We start from the raw sequence: 20,142 nt of genomic DNA, 5'->3' as shown, positions 1-20,142 counted from the left end.
GCGGTTTGGCGCCTGCCTTTGGCCCAGGGCGTGATCCTGGAGACCCGGGATCGAATCCCACGTCAGGCTCCCGGTTCATGGAGCCTGCTTCTCCCTCTGCCTGTGTCTCTGCCTCTCTCTCTCTCTCTGTAACTATCATAAATAAATAAAAATTAAAAAAAAAAAAAAACTAAACAAAACAAAAAGACCGTGGGCTAACCTTAGTGACTTGCTACTAACGAACAGAATATGGTCAATGTGATGTTGTGTGTATTCCAAGGCTAGGCTACGAAAGGCAACACAGCTTCTGCCCTGTTCTGTATCTCAGCCTGCTTACTCGGAATTTAGCCCCTCCTCTTGTGAGGAGGCTCAGGCCACAAAGAGAGTCCAGGTGTGCCAGTGTAAGCATTTTGGCTGCCTGCCCTAACTATAAATCTAGGCAACAGCCAGCATCAACAACACCAGACATGAACTTTTTCTCTTGGTTTTTCCCCATTTAGGAGGACATTATCTGTGCATTTTTTCATATATTCCCTTTTTATGTTGAGGTATGTTCCCTCTTAAACCTACTTTGTGGAGGGTTTTTATCATGCATGGATATTGTACTTCATCAAACGCTTTTCCTACATCTATGGAAATGATGATGATTCTTCTTTCTTTTATTAATATGGTGCATCACACTGATTGATTTGCAGATACTGAATCACCCGTGTAACCCAGGAATAAATCCCATTTGATCATGGCGGTGATTTTCTTAATGTATTGTTAGATTCAGTTTGCTACTATTTTGTTAAGGATTTTTGCACTAGAAAATTGGCCTGTAATTCTCTTTGTGGTGTCTTTATCTGGTCTTGCTGTCAGGGTAATGCTGGCCTCATCAAATGAATTTGGAAGTTTTCCTTCCTCTTCTGTTTTATGGGACGGTTTGAGAAGAACGCATACTAACTCTTTCTTTAAATGCTTGGTAGAATTGGACTCTGAAGCCATCTGGTCCTGGACTTGTGTTTGTTCCAAGTTTTTGGATGAGTGATTCAATTTCTTGGCTGGTTAGCATTCTGTTCTACTTTCTTCCTGCTTCAGTTTTGGCAATTTATATGTTTCTCGGAACTTATCCATTTCTTCTAGGTTGTCCAATTTGTTGACATATATTTTTCATAATATTCTCTTATAATTGTTTGGATTTCTGCAGTGTTGGTTATTCTCCTCTGTCATGTGTGATTTTATTTGGGTCCTTTCCCTTTTCTTTTTGAGAACTATGGCTAGAGCCTTATCAATTTTATTAAATTTTTCAAAGAACCAGCTACTGTTGATCTGTTCTATTTTTATTTGTGTTTAGTTTCTTTATCATTTATTTCCACTCTAATGTTTTTTTAAAGATTTATTTATTGGGGCGGGGGGGAGGGGCAAAGGAAAAGGGAGAGAGAGAATCCACCAGTAGACTGAGGTTGGAGGCTGAAGCAGGCTTCAATCCCAGGACCCTGAGAACGTGACCTTAGCCAAAATCAAAGAGTTGGTCAGTTAACCAACTCAGCCACCCAGGACCCCCATTTTTCCTCTAATTTTTATTATCTCCATCCTTCTGCTGGCTTTAGGTTTCATTTGTTGTTCTTTTTCTAGCTTCTTTAGGTGTAAGGTTAGTTTGTGTTGAGATTTTTTTTTTTTTTTTTGCTTCTTGAGGTAGGCCTGTATTGCTATATATACTTCCCTCTTAGAATCAGTTTGGCTGCATCTGAAAGGTTTTGGGGGGATCCCTGGGTGGCGCAGCGATTTGGTGCCTGCCTTTGGCCCAGGGCGTGATCCTGGAGACCCGGGATCGAGTCCCGCATCAGGCTCCCGGCATGGAGCCTGCTTCTCCCTCCTCCTCTGTCTCTCTCTCTATCATAAATGAATAAATAAATATTAAAAAAAACATTAAAAAAAGGTTTTGGACAATTGTGTTTTCATTTTCATTTGTTTCCATGTCTTTTGAAATTTCTTCATTTATTTCCCGGTTGGCCCACACATTGATAGTACGATGTTATTTCACCTCCATGTATTTGTGGTCTTTTCAGACGGTTTTTTGTAGTCCACTTCTAGTTTCATAGTATTGTGGTCAGGAAAGGTGCATGGTAGGACTTCAATCTTTTTGTACTTCCTAAGGCCTGTTTTGTGGCCTAATGTATGATCTAGTCTAGAGAATATTCCAGATCTGTATTCTAATTTCATTTATTGCACTCTTCATCTCAGATTCTTTTTAAACTCTTCTATCTCTGTTGTAAGGGTCTCACTGATGTCTTCCATTCTTTACTCAAGTCCACTGAACATCCTTATGGTCACTGCTTTAAATCCTCCATCAGGCACGTTATTTCTCTCTCTCTCACTTAGATCTCTGGCCCTGTGGCATTATCCTGTTCTTTCATTTGAGATAAATTCCTCTGTCTTCTCATTTTGTCTAGGTCTCTGACAGTTTCTCTGGGTTAGAAAAGCCAGTTATGTCACTTGTTCCTGAAAGTAATGGACCACTGAAAATGGTCCCGTAGTGCCCAGGGCCTGGTGCTTGAGGGAGGGTCTCCAGGGTGTGCGGCATGCACTCTGCTACTGGGTTCTGGCTCCTCTATCCCTCAGGCCAGTCATCTGAGAGATAGGCTCTCAGTATCTGCTGTGGGCAGTGTTTGGTACTTGGCCTGAATCTAGCGGGTTTGAACTAGCTTGCGAAATGAGACCTGTCACAGTCCACTGGAACTGAGACCCTGCAAAACTCTGGTCAGGACACATGGTGTCCGCAGGGGTTTGTACTGGTCTTCTGGGGGAAGGGCTTGCTGTGCTGGAACTGAGGCAAGCATGATTCAAAAGGGCAGTTCCCCTGGAGTGCAAACGGGTGGTGGCTGGTGTAAGCAAGTTAGGCAGCTGGTGTCAGAGTGGCACTGATTCCCACAGGTGGCTCTGTGTTTGTGCTCAGGGCCAGGGGAGGGAAATGGCACCAGCCAGCTGCTTCCGTTCTGTGTGCCTCTCTCCAAGTATAGTGCCCTACACATTCTACCATAGCCAAGCCCAATAACCTTTAAAATTCCAGGCTTTAAGCCCTCCATAGTTGCAAGAACTCAGGAAATTCAGCCACTCTCCTTTTCCAAGCCAGTGGCTACGTGCATTCCCAGGTGTTCTCTCCTGCCCTTCGCTGGGACCACTACTCCCTCCCATCTGCTGCAGATAGGATCTCTTTCTCTTCTAAACTATATCTCTGTACTTCCGACTTTCTTTAAAGTGGCCTCTTCTCTCTCTTTAGTTGTGACCTTTGTTCTGTCAGTATTCAGGTAGATTTCTGGGGTATGTAGGATGAGTTGATAGGTATCTAGTTGTATTAGTGGGATGAGGTGAGTCTAGGCTCCTCCTACCCTGCCACCATCTTCCTTTCTCTAAGACATTTTTTCTAAAGAATCCCTTCAATTACAAATTATTAAAACTAGACAAGAACTCCTCTTTTAAATTTCCCCTCATGTTAGGGGAGAAAAACGACTGGCAAGCAGAGAGACATGTGATTTGAAGTATAACAGCTGAACAACTAGTAAAAGTTTAATAAGCAAAACGGAACCTTTTATCTGAATTCAAGTAACTGCAATTCTAAAAGAAAGGCAGCATTGAGTGCTTTTAAATCAATAATCTTCATTCTCCCTTCATCAGTGATGACATAAGGAGAACGTTATGGAATAATTTCTAATCTTTTCATTAGCGAAACAAATGTATTGTCCTTTGGCACACTTAAATTAAATATAATTTCTCCTTTATCTTACTGCAAGCTTATTTTTCAGGGGAGGTAGTAAGACTATCTCATCTTTATATCGTACTAGAATGCTTCTCCATATCATATAGGTTCACTTTGAAATTTTTTTGTGATTCAAATTGCTCGCCTACTATTTGTCTCTGATAATTTGATTGTTTTTAAAAATATTTAATTTATTCATGAGAGACACACACAGAGAGACAGAGGCAGAGACACAGGCAGCGAGAGAGGTAGACTCCATGAAAGGAGCCTGACGTGGACTCAATCCTGGGTCTCCAGGATCACGCCCTGGGCTGAAGGCAGTGCTAAACCACTGAGGACCCGGGCTTCCCTGATAATTCAATTAAATGCAACAAGATATTTTACAGGTGTATTCTTGACATAATGTAATGAAATGTTTATTCTATTAATTACGTATTGACCTATCAAAGTACAGCTATGCATATCTTTCTATTTCAGTAAAAGAAGATGGATACAGGCAACTCTGTTTTCCAAGAATGTAGGATCTGTGCCAAGAACGGGATCGGCGCCAGTCTTGTATGCACAAGAACCAGGTCAAAAGAGTATCTAATTGTGAACTTTAAGATGATGGATTAGCAAGACTTCCAAACAGGAAGGCTGATAACCCAGAGTTAATCCTTTATATCCTAGATGGTGAAATCTATGGGTGAGTCTATGCATTATAACAAGTTAATAAAACACAACGAAGTACATAGTAGACAGTGGATCCTACAACCAAGACGATGGAAATGGATGCGGGAGGCACTGAGTGAGAAACTACAGGTATTACTGGAGAAGAGAAATGGGACTCTATCTTTTTGAGCCTGGCTTCTCATTGTGTCAGGTAGTCAGCAAGACATAAGCTGGCAAAAGGCTCCTTCAAAAAGTATAAGTCTCTACAGGAGTAAAGTTAGGTTCTACTACATTGACTTATTACATAATTGTAATATAAATGAGTGGTAATTTGCAAGAGGACTAGGAAAGAATTCTCATAAAATTTGATTTGGTAGTGGCCTAAGGATAGACATATAGGTCAATGTATTAGAATTGAGAATCTAAAAATAAACTCTCAAATTATAAGGGGATCCCTGGGTGGCGCAGCGGTCTGGCGCCTGCCTTTGGCCCAGGGCGCGATCCTGGAGACCCGGGATCGAATCCCACGTCGGGCTCCCGGTGCATGGAGCCTGCTTCTCCTCTGCCTGTGTCTCTGCCTCATTCTCTCTCTCTCTGTGACTATCACAAATAAATAAAAAAATTAAAAAAAAAAAACTCTCAAATTATGGTGGATTGATTTTCAACAAGGGTGTCGAGACACTAAAATGGAATAAGAATAGTCTTTTTAACAAATGGTACTGAGACAAATGGATATCCACACACAAAGTAATAAAATTAGACCTCTACCTCACAACATATGTACAAACTTAACATGAAATATTAAGAGCTAGGGATCCCTGGGTGGCACAGCGGTTTGGCGCCTGCCTTTGGCCCAGGGCGCGATCCTGGAGACCCGGGATCGAATCCCACATCGGGCTCCCGGTGCATGAAGCCTGCTTCTCCCTCGGCCTGTGTCTCTGCCTCTCTCTCTCTCTCTCTCTGTGACTATCATAAATAAATAAAAATTGAAAAAAAATATTAAAAAAAAAGAAAAGAAATATTAAGAGCTAAAATTATAAAACTCATAGAAAAAACAGGTGTGTATGTTCGTGATTGCATTTGGCAACAGTTTCTTAAATATGGCATCAAAAGACAGAAACAGATTAAGGATTTCATCAAAATCTAAAAAATAAAAGCTTCTATGCTTCAAATGTAACCATCAAGCAAAAGTGAAAAGGCAAGGTGATGAATAAAATATTTGAAAATCATATCCCTGATAAGGGGTCTGTAGTTAGGATATAGATAGAACTCTTACAATAATGAAAAGACAGTCCAATATAAAAATGGGCAAAATAAATGATTAGTTCTTTAAGCAAGATATAGAAATGAATAATGACCACATATAAAGTGAGATGCTCAACATCACTAGTTCTAAGAAATATGCAAATTAAAACCACAAGACAGATGGAACTCAACAAGTGTATTATGCTAAGTGAAATAAGTCAGAGAAAGACAAATACCATATGATTTCACTCCTATGTGGAATTAAGAAAAAAAAAAGCCAACAACAGATGAACATAGGGGAAGGTGGAAAAAAAGGAGAGAAAGAGAGGCAAACCATAAGAGACTCTCAACCACAGAGAATAAACTAAGTGTTGCTGTCGAGGTGGGCAGGGGGGACTAGATGAGTGATGGGTATTAAGGAAGGCACTTGTACTGATGAGCACTGGGTATTTAAGTGAGGAATCACTAAATTCTACTCCTGACACCAAGATTACATGATATGTCAACTAACGAGAATTCAAATAAAAATTTGAAACAAATGAAAATACCCCTACAACGTGTCATTTTACACCCAATAGGATAGCTATAACAAAAACAACAGATAATGACAAACATTGACAAGAATCAGGGAAAATGAGAATCCTCAAACACTGGTGACATAAATGTAAAATGGTGCAGCCAGTTTGGAAAATAGTCTGGCAGTTCCTCAAAAGGTTTAAACCAAAAATGTTAAAGGTCCTTTAACATATGAACTAACAATTCCATTTATAAGTATATACCCAAGAGAAGTGAAATGTTCACGCAAAAGCTTGTACATGCGTATTCACAACAGCATTATTAACAACAGCCAAAAAGTGTAACAGCTCAAACGTCCACCAAATGATAAATACATAAATAAAACGTGGGCTGTCCATATGGTGGGATAGTATTCAGAAATAAAAAAATAATAAAGTTCTGACACATGGCACAAAATAAATCTAAAACCATGCTAAACCAAAGAAGGCAGTCACAAAGGATCAAATATTTGGTGATTCCATTGAGATGACCTGTCCAAAATCAGCAGCAAATCGATAGAGACAGAGACTAGAACGGTGACTACCTATGGCTAAGAAGAATAGGGAGGGGGAAACTAGCATGAGGTGCCAGTTAAAGGGCATAGGGTTTATTTTTACGGTGACAAAATGTTCTAAAATGGATTGTGGTAGTCTTTGAATATGCATCTTTTTTTTTTTAATTTTTTTTTAATTTTTTATTTATTTATGATAGTCACATAGAGAGAGAGAGAGAGAGAGAGGCAGAGACACAAGCAGAGGGAGAAGCAGGCTCCATGCACCGGGAGCCCGACGTGGGATTCGATCCGGGGTTTCCAGGATCGCGCCCTGGGCCAAAGGCAGGCGCCAAACCACTGTGCCACCCAGGGATCCCTGAATATGCATCTTATGTTCATTATATCTCAATAAAGTTATTACCAAAAATATATATCAAGTATGTAAGATTACTAGGAAAATCTGTATTTTACTGCTCAAAGCACAGAGGGATTTATTTCCCAATGATTTTAGAGTCCCAAAACTAATTAAAAATTACCTTCTGTCTTAGCATATTAATCTGAATTTCCATTTCCGTTTGACTGGTTTTTAAATCTCCATAGAAAGGAAGCTCTCCATTTTCATATTTACTTAATATCCTTCTTAACATGTTTATTAAGTGGTTCTTAAGCCTGCAGAAGGTATAGAATGAGTAAGTCAGGTCCTTTAAGAAGAAATATTTAATACTTATTTAAATAGATAATATGTTCTATCACATAAACAAATCTATACTTATGATATCTCATTTGTTCCAATCTCTCATTGTTTGAGAGAATACCAACTAAATTACATTGCTAAGTAAAAAAATATGGAAAAGATTTTTATGACACATATGGCAGTTGAAGGGTTAACAGGGTAACTATATTAAGAGTTCTTGTAAGTTATTATTAATATCTATTTTCAGTATGTGAATATAAAAATTAATCTATTATTAGGTAGTAGAGCCTAGTAATCCACGGTGAGGAAGAAAAGCATCCTCATCTATTAATGTTTTATAAAGACACAAAAATACATTTTGGTACCCACCTACCCCAGTCTAAAAGAAGGAAAGAAAATACAGACAAAAAACATCAAAGGAGATCATTCAAAACAGAAAGAGAAACAGGAAAGAAAAATATTTATAAAGTTTGAATTCAGAGGAAGAAGGAAGAGGCAGAGCTTTAGAAGAAAGGAAATCAGCAGAGAGAGAATGTATGATGATGGCCTATGAGACTGTTTTAAACAAAAATCTAATACCTTGGCTAGTACATTCTTAGGAAAGTGAAGGATGCCAAACAATGCAGAGAAACAAAGTTAAATGACAGAAAAGTTTTGGCGGATCAGAGCAAAACTTAAATACTCAGCAAATAAGCAGAAAGGAAGCCAGGTGGGAGCTTCAGAGACATCGGAAAGACTTTTTTAAAAATCTGAGTAGTGAAGTTGCTCATTTTATTCTTCATGAAGTCAGACATGTATTTTTGTATGAATGACATATTTTATAACTAGAAAACGCAGGAAGAAAATGTAAGCCACTTGAGTCAGAGATGGCAGAGCAAGAGGAGAACATAGTTTTGTCTGATCCCAGAAATTCAGCCAGAGAGCTTTCAAATCATTCTGAACACCTGTGAAATCAACCAGACATCTAAGGAAAGAATTGCAGCATTTCTACAAATAGAAAAGTGACCACTTTTTGCAAGTCTTGGTTAACTTTCACCTTCAGAGTTACATTCTATTCTTTCACCGTACTTAATTTTATTTCTATATACATGTAAGTCCTGCTTGTTTTTCCTTTGGGATATATTTCTCTAACAAAAAGACATAGGATATGGTATATTGCTCAGTTCTGTTCAACTGGGTGATAATATCCTTTTTTAAAAATTTATTCATGATAGTCACAGAGAGAGAGAGAGAGAGAAAAGAGAGAGAGAAAAAAGACAGAGAGAGAGAGGCAGAGACATAGGCAGAGGGAGAAGCAGGCTCCATGCACCAGGAGCCCGACGTGGGATTCGATCCCGGGTCTCCAGGATCACGCCCTGGGCCAAAGGCAGGCGCAAAACCACTGCGCCACCCAGGGATCTCTGATAATATCCTTTTTATTTTGACTTTTAATTTCCATTTTTACACTTACATTCTAGACTTTCCTTGTATTTAATTTTATTTTTGTATATATACAAGGTTTCCTCTTAACCATTTGGGGATGCAATTTCCTAACAAAAAGACCAAAATTCACATAGTATCGGTGTACTGCTCTGCTCTCTTGATCTCTCTAATTCTATTATCTCCTTTGTTAACCTTTAAATTGGCTTCGGGTCTCTTCTGATTTGTTTAGCATGTATTTATCTGGGGTCATTCTTGATATTTTTCTATTCTGTTCTCTCACTCATCTCTTCTTCTCTGGACAGAATGACAAGATGGAAAAACTCACCGCCACAAAGAGAACAAGAGGTAGTACTGACTGCCCAGAACCTAATCAGCATGGATAGAAGGAAGAGGCTGGAGCGAGAGTTCAGAAGAATGACCATCAAGATAATAGCTGGGCTTAAGAGACACTCAGAGGACACTAGAGAATGCCTTTCTGGAGAAATAAAACAACTGATATCTAATCAAGTTGAGATAAAAAAGGCTAATCTTAGTGAGATGCAATAAAAAATGAAGGTTCTAACTGCTAGGATAAATGAGGCTTCACAGAGAAGTAGTGATATAGAAGACAAAACAATGGAGAATAAAGAAGCTGAGGAAAAGCGAGAGAAACACCACTGGACTATGACAGGAGAATTTGAGAGATGATTCGTACCACACAGCAAAACAATGTTAGAATAATGGGGATCCCAGAAAAAGAGGGGAAGGAGGGGGCAGAAGGCCTATTTGAGCAAATTATAGCAGAGATCTTCCCTCATCTGGGGAAAGAAACAGGCACTCAAGTGCCAGGAGGCACAGAGAACCTTCCTCAAAATCAATAAAAAATAGGTCAATATCTCCAAGCAAAGCTTGCAAATTTCAGACCCAAAGAGAAAATCCTGAAAGCAGCTTGGAACACGAGGCCCTGAACTAAGAAGGAGAGAAATATTCAACTGGCAGCGGATCTATCCAAAGAGATAGCAGGCCAGAGAGAGCTGGCATGATATACTCAGGGTGCTCAATGAGAAGAATCTACAGCTAAGAATTTTATCCAGCAAGGCTCTCATTCAAAATACAAGGGGAGATAAAAAGCTTCCAGCACAAACAGAAACTAAAAGAATTTGTGATCCCTAAAACAGCCCTGCAAGGGGAACCTTTAAGAAAACAGAGAGCCCAAAAATAACACAGACCAGAAAGGAACAGACACAGTACACCAAAACACAGACTTGACACGTAATACAATGGCACTACATCCATATCTTTCAATCGTTATTCTGAATGTAAACAAGCCAAATGCCCCAACCAAAACACACAGGGTATCCCAGTGGATTAAAAAAAAAAAAAAAAAAAAGCAAGACCCATCGATATGCTATCTGTAAGAGACTCATTTTTAGACACAAAGACAACCTCAGATTGAAGGTGAGGGGGTGGAAAACCATTTTATCATATTAAAGGACATTAAAAAAAAACTGAGGTGGCAATCTTGATATCAGACAAGTTGTATTTTAAACCAAAGACTGCATTAAGAGATGAAGAAAGACACTATGCCATAATTAAATGGTCTATCCAAAGAGAAAATTGAACAATTATAAGTTTTAATGCCTCTAAAGTAGGAGCAGCCAACTATATAAACCGATTTTCTGTTAAGATTTCATTTATTTATTTATTTGACACAGAGAGAGAACAGAAGCATGGGCAGCAGGAGAGGGAGAAGCAGACTCCCCACTGAACAGGGAGCCTGATGAGGGCTTCATCCCAGGACCCTGAGAACATGACCTGACCAAAGGCAAGGGCTTAACCGACTGAGCCACCCAGACCCCCTTATGAACCAATTAATATCAAAATTAAAGGAACACATTGATAGTCATACAATAATAGTAGGCACTTTAACACACCACTCACTGTAACGGCCAGATCATCTAAGCAGAAGATCCACAAGGGCACAAGGGCTTTGAATGACACACTGCACAAAATGGACTTCACAGATAACTTCAGAGCATTCCATCCTACAGCAACAGAATACACATTCTTCTCGGGTGCACATGGAACATGTTCCATACTAGATCACGTACTGGGTCATAAATGAGGTCTCAACTGATACCAAAAGATTGGGATCATTCCCTGCATACTTTCAGACCACAATGCTTTGAAACTGAAACTTGATCACAAGAGGAAATTTGGAAAGAATTCAAATACACGGAGGTTAAAGAATCAAGCCAGGGAATAAAAGCACAGTTTTAAAAACCTCATAGAAACAAACAAAAATGGAAACGCAACTGCTCAAAACATCTGGGATGTAGCAAAGGTCATCCTAAGAAGGAAGTATATAGCAATACAAGTCTTTCTCAAGAAATGAGAAAGGTCCTAAGTACACAAGCTAACCTTACACCTAAAGGAGCTGGAAAAGAACAGAAGATTAAAACCTAAAACCAGCAGGAGAAGAGAATTCATAAAGATCAGAGCAGAAATCAATGAAATAGAAACCAAAGGAACAGTAGAACACATCAATGAAATCAGGAGCTGGTTCTTTGACAGAATAAGATCAATAAACCCCTGGACAGACATATCAAAAAGAGAACGGACCCAAAGAAATAAGATCGTGAATGAAAGAAGACAGATCACGACCAGCACCAGAGAAATATAGACAACTATAAGAACACATTCTGAGCAACTATATGCCAACAAAGTAAGCAATCTGGAAGAAATGGATCCCTTCCTATCAAAACTGAAACAGGAAGACACAGGAAACCTGAACAGACCCATAACCAGCAAGGAAATGGGAGCAGTCATCAAATATCTGCCAACAACCAAGAGTCCAGGACCAGGAGGCTTCCCAGGAGAATTCTACCACACATTCCAGGAAGAATTAATCTATTCTTCGGAGCTGTTTATAAAAATTAGTAATGGAAGGGAAACCTTCCAGTGTTCTCTGTGAGGCCAACATTACTCTGATCGCAAAACCAGAGCAAGACCCCACCCAAAAGGAGAATTACACTCCAATATCCCTGATGAACACGGATGCCAAAATTCTCAACAAGACACTGGCTGGGAGGATTCAACAGTACATTAAAGGATGATTCACCATGTCCAAGTGGGTTTTATGCCTGGGCTGCAAGGGTGATTCGACATCTGCAGATGAATCAATGTGATACACTACAGAAATAAAAGAAAGGATAAGAACCATAGGATCCTCTCAAGAGATGCAGAAAAAGCAGTTGACAAAGTGCAGCACCCTTTCCGGATCAATACTCTTCACAGTGCAGGGAGGAGGGGAGCATATCTCAATATCATAAAAGCCATCTACGAAAAGCCCACACCCGATGCTATTCTTAATGGGGAAAAACTGAGAGCTTTGCCGCTAAGGTCAGGAACACAACAGGGAGGTCCACTCTCTGGACAACCAGTGTTGTTCGACATAGCCTCAGCATTTAGACAACAAAAAGAAATAAAAAGGCGTCTGAATCAGAAAAGAACTCAAACTCTCACTTTTCTCAGAGGACATGATATCCTATGTGGAAAACCCAAAAGACTCTACGCCAACATTGTTAGGACCCTTTCCTGAATTCAGCAAAGCAGCAGGATAGGAAATCCATGCACAGAAATCAGTTGCATTTCTATACACTAACAATGAGATGGAAGAAAGAGAAACTGAGGAGTCAATTCCATTTACCATTGCACTAAACACCATAAGATACCTTGGAATAAACCCACCCAAAGAGACAAGGATCTGTACTCTGAAGAAGACAGGACATTCTGGAAAGAAATTGAGAAATCATAAAGAACTGAAATCATTCCATGTTCATGGATTGGAAGAACAAATATTGTTAAAATGTCTATGCAAGCTCGAGCAATCTCTACATTCAATGCAATCTCTATCAAAATACTACCAACTTTTTTTTAAGATTTTTTATTTATTTATTCATTAGACACACAGAGAGAGAGAGAGAGAGAGAGAGAGAGAGGCAGAGACACAGGTAGAGGGAGAAGCAGGCTCCATGCAGGGAGCCCAACGTGGCACTCGATCCTGGGTCTCCAGGATCACACCCTGGATTGAAGGCAGAGCTATACCACTGAGCCACCTGGGCTGCCCCCAACTTCTTTGCATACAGCTGGAGTAAATAATACTAAAATTTCTTTGGAACCTTAGAAGACCCCGAATAGCCAAAGGTATGTTGAAAAACGTAGCCAAAGCTGGTGGCATTAGAAGCCAGCCTTTAAGCTCCATTGCAAAGCTGTGATCAACAGGACAGTATGGTCCTGGCACAAAAGCGGACATGTCAATCAATGGCCCAGAAGAGTAAATCCAGAAGTGGACCCTCAACTCTATGGTCCACTCCTCTTCAACAATACTGGAAAGAAAATCCAATGGAGACAAAGCAGTCTCTTCAACAAATGGTGTGGGAAAATCAGACCACCACATGTAGAAGAATAAAACTAGACCATTTTCTTACACCATACACAAAAATAGAGTCAAAATGGATGAAACACCCAAATGTAAGATAGGAATCCATTAAAATCCTAGAGGAGAACACAGCCAGCAACCTCTGTGACCTTGGCTGCAGCAACTTCTTGCTAGACATGTCACCAGACGCCAAAATGACCTACTGAGACTTCATCAAGATAAAAAGCTTTTACGCAGCAAGGAAACAGTTGACAAAACCAAAAGACAACTGACAGAATGGCAGAAGGTGTTTGCAAATGCCTTATCAGATAAAAGGCTGGTATGCAAAGTCTATAAAGAGCTAATCAAAGTCAACACCCAAAGAAAGATAACCCAATGAAGAAATGGGAAGAAATGAAAGGACATGTCTCCAAAGAAGACATACATATGGCCAACAGACACATGAAAACATGCTCAACATCAGTTGGCACCAGAGAAATACAAATCAAAACCATGGTGAGTTTCCCCCTCACACCTTTCATAATGTCCAAAATTAGCAAGTCTGGAAATGACAGATGTTGGCAGGAATGCAGAGAAAGGGGGATCCTCTTACGATGTTGGTGGGAATGCAACCTGGTGCAGCCACTCTGGAAATCAGTACCAGAGGTTCCTCAAAGAGTTGAAAAAGGAGCTACCTATGTAAAACCCAGCAATTGCACTAGAAGGTATGAATCCCAAAGATCACTTTGGTCAGGATCCAAAGGGGCACCTGCACCCATATGTTTATACCAGTAAATATCCACAATAGCCAAACTAGGAGATCCGATGTTCTTTGAAAGAGGTATGTATAAAGAAGGTGTGATATAAATAAATAATCATATTTATTTATTTATTGGACAGAGAGAGAGAGAGAGAGGGAGGGAGAGAGAGAACAGAATATTACTCAGCCAATAAATAATGAAATCTTGGGACCCCTGGGTGGCTCAGTGGCTGAGAGTAGGCCTTTGGCTCCGGGCATAGGGGAAGGGAAGGAAAAGTAAAACAAGATGAAATCAGAAAGAGACACAAACCATAAGTCACTCAATACTAGAAAACAAACTGTGGGTTGCTGGAGGGGAAGGGATTGGGGGCGATGGGGTAACTGCCTGATGGGGATTAAGGAGGGCACGTGATGGCATGAGCACTGGGTGTTACATAAGACTGATGAATCACTGAACTCTACCTCTGAAACTAATATTACACTATAAGTTAATTAATTTGAATTCAAATAAATAATATAAAATAAAAAGAAATACAAGCAAATCCAAGATAACTTTTGATGTTGTTATATGACACAGTTAAGTTTTTAGAGATTAGGATATCTGCTCTAAGAAAAGAACACTATTAAAAGGAAAGATTACCTAAGAACAAAGATATCTTGCAGAAAAAATTCACGGTGGACAATGAAAAGCGCAGTTGACAATATATGTCAAAGGCATTGTTGTTATTATTTAAGGAATCACGGAAGAGTAAATGTAGTATTTTGGCAAGAATTTCTATTTAGGTTTTTATAAACTACAATTACAGATAAATTAGTTAATTAATGGTTAAAGTGATGTGAAATATTAGTCTTACCCAGTATTCTCTTTTTCCAATTCCTCATTTTTCTTCACTTCTTGATCCAACCTGAACTGCAAAGGCTGTTTTAACTCCATACATTTCTTTAGGTTTTCCTTTTCATCACCACACTTTGGAAACAATTTTTTAAGAACATTAGTTTCAAAAATCAAGAGACTCCTTCTTCTTTTATAAAATGCTATTTCTCATGAATCCATGAGTAATATGTGTTTAGACAGGTTTATAAAATACATATAAAATGTAGGTTATGAACCAAATGTCAATGAAAAGAAATCTCAAAAATAAGGATGTTTGTTAAAACAGCTTCAACTGAGTTTATATTTTCATCATTTTTGTTTCTAGAATTTAAATTGCCAAAATTTACTTGGGAAATACAGAGGTTTTTAATCCACATTAATGAAAAAATCTTTAAGGTGGCTATACTTACATCTGAGTTTCTAGAGATGTCCTAGAAGCAGTTTCACCAATGTCTTAAGATACTCTGGGTTTTGTGAGATCACAGCTTAAGATACAGTCTCTGAAAAATTCCCATACTGTCCCCATTATAATTTTGATGATCATCTGACTTTAGGATGAGATACTCTCCTTCTCTGCAAGCATTTCAAACATTTCTCTGCAAGATTTCAATGTCTTCTTTTCTATTGACCACTTTTCTCTCTAAATAAAATTCAAGGCTTCCCAATATTCTATAAAAACGTTTCCTTACTCTTGCAGCATTTTCGATCATCTTGCTTTTCCCCTTTCACTGGACTCGAACATTCTTTAATGTGTCATCTCAGCCACAGATTCATCTTTTCATCGCGTCTTTTACACTAAAATCTGACTTTCAATCCTGGAATTCCACTAAAAAGTTTTGACAATCATCAAGGATCTGTTTTTACAAGTCCTGATCCTGCTTTACTTCTCAGCAGCAGCTGAAAACAATGCCACATCTTCCCTCTGCTCTTCTAATCCCATTTCATTTCTAAATGACAGCAAACGCTGACATTCAGTCCTTGGACCCTTGCTATTCCTCTTTTTCACATCCTCTCAGAGTTCTCCAAATCCCAAGGCTTCAAAACCAGATGCTCTATTCTATACTTTCAGCCTTGACCCATTTACTGAGGTCATGTGTATGCTTCCATCTTCCTTCTAGTTCCTCATAGACAATATTTTCAACCACACATTCAATACCTGTTACCTGATGTGCATTACCTTTCTAGTTAGCTAATCTGTTATTTTTATATATTTTTTTAATTTATGTATTTGAGAGAGAGAGAGCATGAATGGGGAGAGGAGCAGATACAGAGTGAGAAGCAGACTCCCTGCTGCAGAGGGAGCCTGATGTATACAGGACTCGATTCTGGGACCTTGAGGTGATGACCTGAGCCTAAGGTAGATGTTTAACCCACTGAGCCACACAGGCACCTCACACAGTTAATCTTGTACATTTTATCTTGACTCTTTTTGGGATTACTTTGAGTTATTTTTTAAAGATTTTATTTATTCATTTATTTATTCATGAGAGGTACGGAGGGAGAGGGCGGGGGGGCAGGGAGAGAGAGGCAGAGAGAGAGAGAGAGAGAGAGAGGCAAAGAGACAGGTAGAGAGAGAAGCAGGCTCCATGCAGGGAGCCCCATGGAGGACTCCATCCCAGGACTCCAGGATCATGCCCTGAGCTGAAGGCAGACGCTTAATGAGAGAGACACCCAGGCATCCCGAGTGTATTTTTTTTTAATTTTTTAAAATTTATTTATGATAGTCACACACACACACACACACACACACACACACACACAGAGGCAGAGACACAGGCAGAGGGAGAAGCAGGCTCCATGCACCGGGAGCCCGACGTGGGATTCGATCCCAGGTCTCCAGGATCGCGCCCTGGGCCAAAGGCAGGTGCCAAACCGCTGTGCCACCCAGGGATCCCAGTGTATTATTTTTTAATCTGGGGGGGGGGCACCTTTACCCTCAGGATGCTGACCATTGTACTTTGTCTTGCTTTTCTTTTATAATGCAAAAGTTCAAAAAAAAATAATGCAAAAGTTCTTCCCAAGGGTTGGATTATGAACGGTTTGCCTTTGTTTCCTTTTGAATACTTTCCTATTCCATAGAGACGTGAACTTACGGAAGTCTTCTTCTAAGTTCTTTTCAGACACATACTTGACTATTTTCTTCAGAGGCTTAAGTCAGCTAGAGCTAACTCTTCTTCCCAATCCATATTTCTTCACCTCAAAATGGTGTCCATGAAATATCTTAACACAGATGTAGTCTCTGTCCTGGGGATTCATGAGGTGAGAACCTTCTAGAGAAATTAGGGCTATGAACTAAGTTGCTGGAAAGCTATTTAAGTTTTTATTTTATAGGGTAAGCTTAAAGTGGCTAATCATTTTATACCATAACCCTAATTCATTTCTATAGGAATATGCAGAATTATCTATGGATATTCTTACAAACTCTGTAATATGTGGTGGCTTCCTAATAGATTCCTGTGTGATATTGTAGGGGGACAACTCATGGCACTCTCAGTCAGAGAGAAGACTCCTTGTCAAGTTAACTGCATGAAAAGTACAGTAAAGCAACTTGAGCAGTTTTATATGAAGTCAGGAAAAAAAGTTTTTTTCGATGTTTCTTTGGCCACAGAAAGGACCAGTCAACAGAATGTGCTAGTTCCCCTGATAGGTATGATTGTTTAATGAAATTTGCATGTACCTAACTTATGTCACTGAAAGAAACTAGTTGTAGGTCCATCTACCTCATAGTTCCAACTTAGAAGTCCCAAAGCAATCTTCTCATCTTAAATCATTGGTAGCCACTCCTACAAAGGACGGTATGAATGGCACGATAATCCTGTACTGCTTATAAATGGTTATATAGTTTTCACTACCTATCAATAAACTGGAGTCCTGGATTGCACATTAATCTTTTCTGAGATTGGACTGTTAAATCTCTGAAAGTATGATTAACTCAAGGTAATAGAAAAACATTCGTTTCTGAACTTGCAATGAATGCTAGGAGCACTAGGTTACTCTCTAAGGCCCTGACTGAGCAGTCATTTCTACTTTTTCACTGGCATCTCTTTTCCTTTACAAAATCCAACAAGGAGAAAACTACATCCCTTTGAGAAAAATGTTTGCATAATTACCTAGTAGTCATTCTGCTTTTTTCTAAGATTCTATTTATTTATTTATGAGACACACACAAACACACTCACACACACACACACACAGAGGCAGAGACACATGCAGAGGAGGAGCAGGCTCCATGCAGGGAGCCCCATGTGGGACTCAATCCGGGGACTACAGGATCATGCCCTGGGCCCAGGGCAGGCACCAAACCACTGAGCCACCCAGGGATCCCCCTCGTAGTCATTCTTAATGAAGGCAACACACTACCAATTTGTAATTACAAATCACCACAAATTATTAGTAAAGTAATTCATTCTCAAAATCTCAGTGAAGGGTTGAGATTACAAGAGAAAGTCAGCATTCAAGATCAAATTATTACTCAAAGTTTGGGGAATTTTAAACATATTGAAAAATATTAGCAGGGACTCAGACATTAGTATACCAATATTCATAGCAGCATTACCAACAATAGCTAAGAGGTAGAAAAACCCAAATGATCACTGACAGATAAACAAAATGTGATATATATATATATAAAATACTGTTTTGCTTAGGCTATCACAATCCTTTTTATTAAAATCTTACTACAAAAATGATTAATTTATGCATTCAGTCAACTTTATCTATAAAGAGGAATTATACCAAGAGTAGTTAAATAGCAACCATATGAATATAATAAATATTTTTATGAGTGAGAATTTTCATATTATCCAAAATGTTCTTATACACTACTACTAGAGATATAAAAATTCCTTCTCCTTAGGACAGAAATTAAGAGACTGACTTACCGAACTTGAACTTAACAGGTCTTTCTGAAGCTGTTCAATTTGGCCTGCTTGCTCCTTGACTGTAACTTTTAACTCGGCATTTTCAACTTCAAGCCTAAAATGCATATTTTAAAATATTTATTCTCAGACACAAATTTTAAACATACCACATAATTTCTAAACAAACATCTAAAGGTCTTACATAAATTCTTAGAAATTTAAAAAGTAGATTTGGCAATTGTGCCATTTTTCTGGTTGTGTTTTGGGGTTAATGTACAAAATTTAAAGATCGTAAGCAAAAAAGAAAAAAAAAAGGATCGTAAGCAAAAATTATGCATTTCAAAATCCCACAAAGCTGATATTTTTACCCAGCTAAACAACGATGTATTTATCATAATGGATATATTTCTCATACTATACTACTTATCTGCTTTATAAATACTCAAGTTATTTTCTGTGCTGCTTTCACTTGTCCTGTTGCGGGACGCCTGGGTGGCTCAGTGGTTGAGAGCCTCCCTTTGGATCAGGGCACGATTCTGGAGTCCCAGAATTGAGTTCTGCATCAGGCTTCCTGTAGGGAGGCTGCTTCTCCCTCTACCTATGTCTCTGTCTCTCTCTGTGTCTCTCATGAATAAATAAAATCTTAAAATAAATTGCATACTTTTTTATGTCATCTCTGAACTTCTGAATGCACCTTACAACCTTTGTTTGTAACTCCTTTGCTTCTTGTCGCTAAAAAAGAAAAGAAATACTTTTAACTACTGACAATCTAGTATAAAACCACCATCATCTGTTTTTGTAAATACAATGTCACTGGACACAGCCACATTTTCCTCTACATACTGATTTAAGGCTTCCCCAGAATTATACTGCTACAATAGAGACCTATGACTTGCAAAGCCCAAAATATTTACAATCCCCTGACAGAAAAGCTTTCTGAGCACTCTTCTAGTATTAAAAAACAACATTCTAACGTTTTTAAATTATATTTTATCAGGTACACATACAAATTTACGTATTGTTCAAAGGCAGAAAGACAGGAAATTACCTTATGGTAAACTTTTCTAGTTTTCTATTCCAAGCACCACATCAATTATAATTTTAAATATTCACATTTACAAATCACCATGGGCATTCCAGTGATTATACAAGTTAACATGCTGCTTTCAGGGACACTCAGATATTTCAAGTAACAGCTTCTGAGGCAGGATCTCTGTAGGAACCAGAATGCCTGGATTTGAATTCCCAGCTCCCCTGGGCATTTGCTGTTTGACCTTGAAAAATTACTTCAAATTCTGTGTCTCAGTTTCTTCATGTGTAAAATGAAGTTAATAATAGTATCTACCTCACTGTGATAGTCGGAAGTTTAAATTAGGGAATATACATAAACTACTTAGAAGAGTATGTGGCACATACCAAATTCTAAGTGTCTGCAATTAGCATTATTATTGTTGTTGTGTTTTACGTTCTA

At 38.9% G+C, this 20,142-nt stretch overlaps 1 protein-coding gene across 1 annotated transcript in view; it reads right to left on the bottom strand.

Annotated features, from left to right (window-relative positions):
- LOC144309698 (ankyrin repeat domain-containing protein 26-like) overlaps positions 1-20,142 on the bottom strand; it is a 49,717-nt gene that overhangs the window by 24,059 nt on the left and 5,516 nt on the right. Inside the window, exons 2-5 of the mRNA XM_077890801.1 lie at positions 19,333-19,403; positions 18,693-18,786; positions 14,792-14,904; positions 7,199-7,331 (exon numbers count right to left, since the gene is read on the bottom strand). Coding sequence (XP_077746927.1) covers positions 7,199-7,331; positions 14,792-14,904; positions 18,693-18,786; positions 19,333-19,403 — 411 coding nt within the window. The remainder of the gene's footprint in view (positions 1-7,198; positions 7,332-14,791; positions 14,905-18,692; positions 18,787-19,332; positions 19,404-20,142) is intronic.

This window comes from Canis aureus, unplaced genomic scaffold (genome assembly GCF_053574225.1).
Source record: "Canis aureus isolate CA01 unplaced genomic scaffold, VMU_Caureus_v.1.0 ptg000175l_RagTag, whole genome shotgun sequence".
Lineage (NCBI taxonomy): Eukaryota > Metazoa > Chordata > Mammalia > Carnivora > Canidae > Canis > Canis aureus.
The sequence above is the reverse complement of the archived record's forward strand: the minus strand, read 5'-3'. Positions and strand labels throughout refer to the sequence as shown.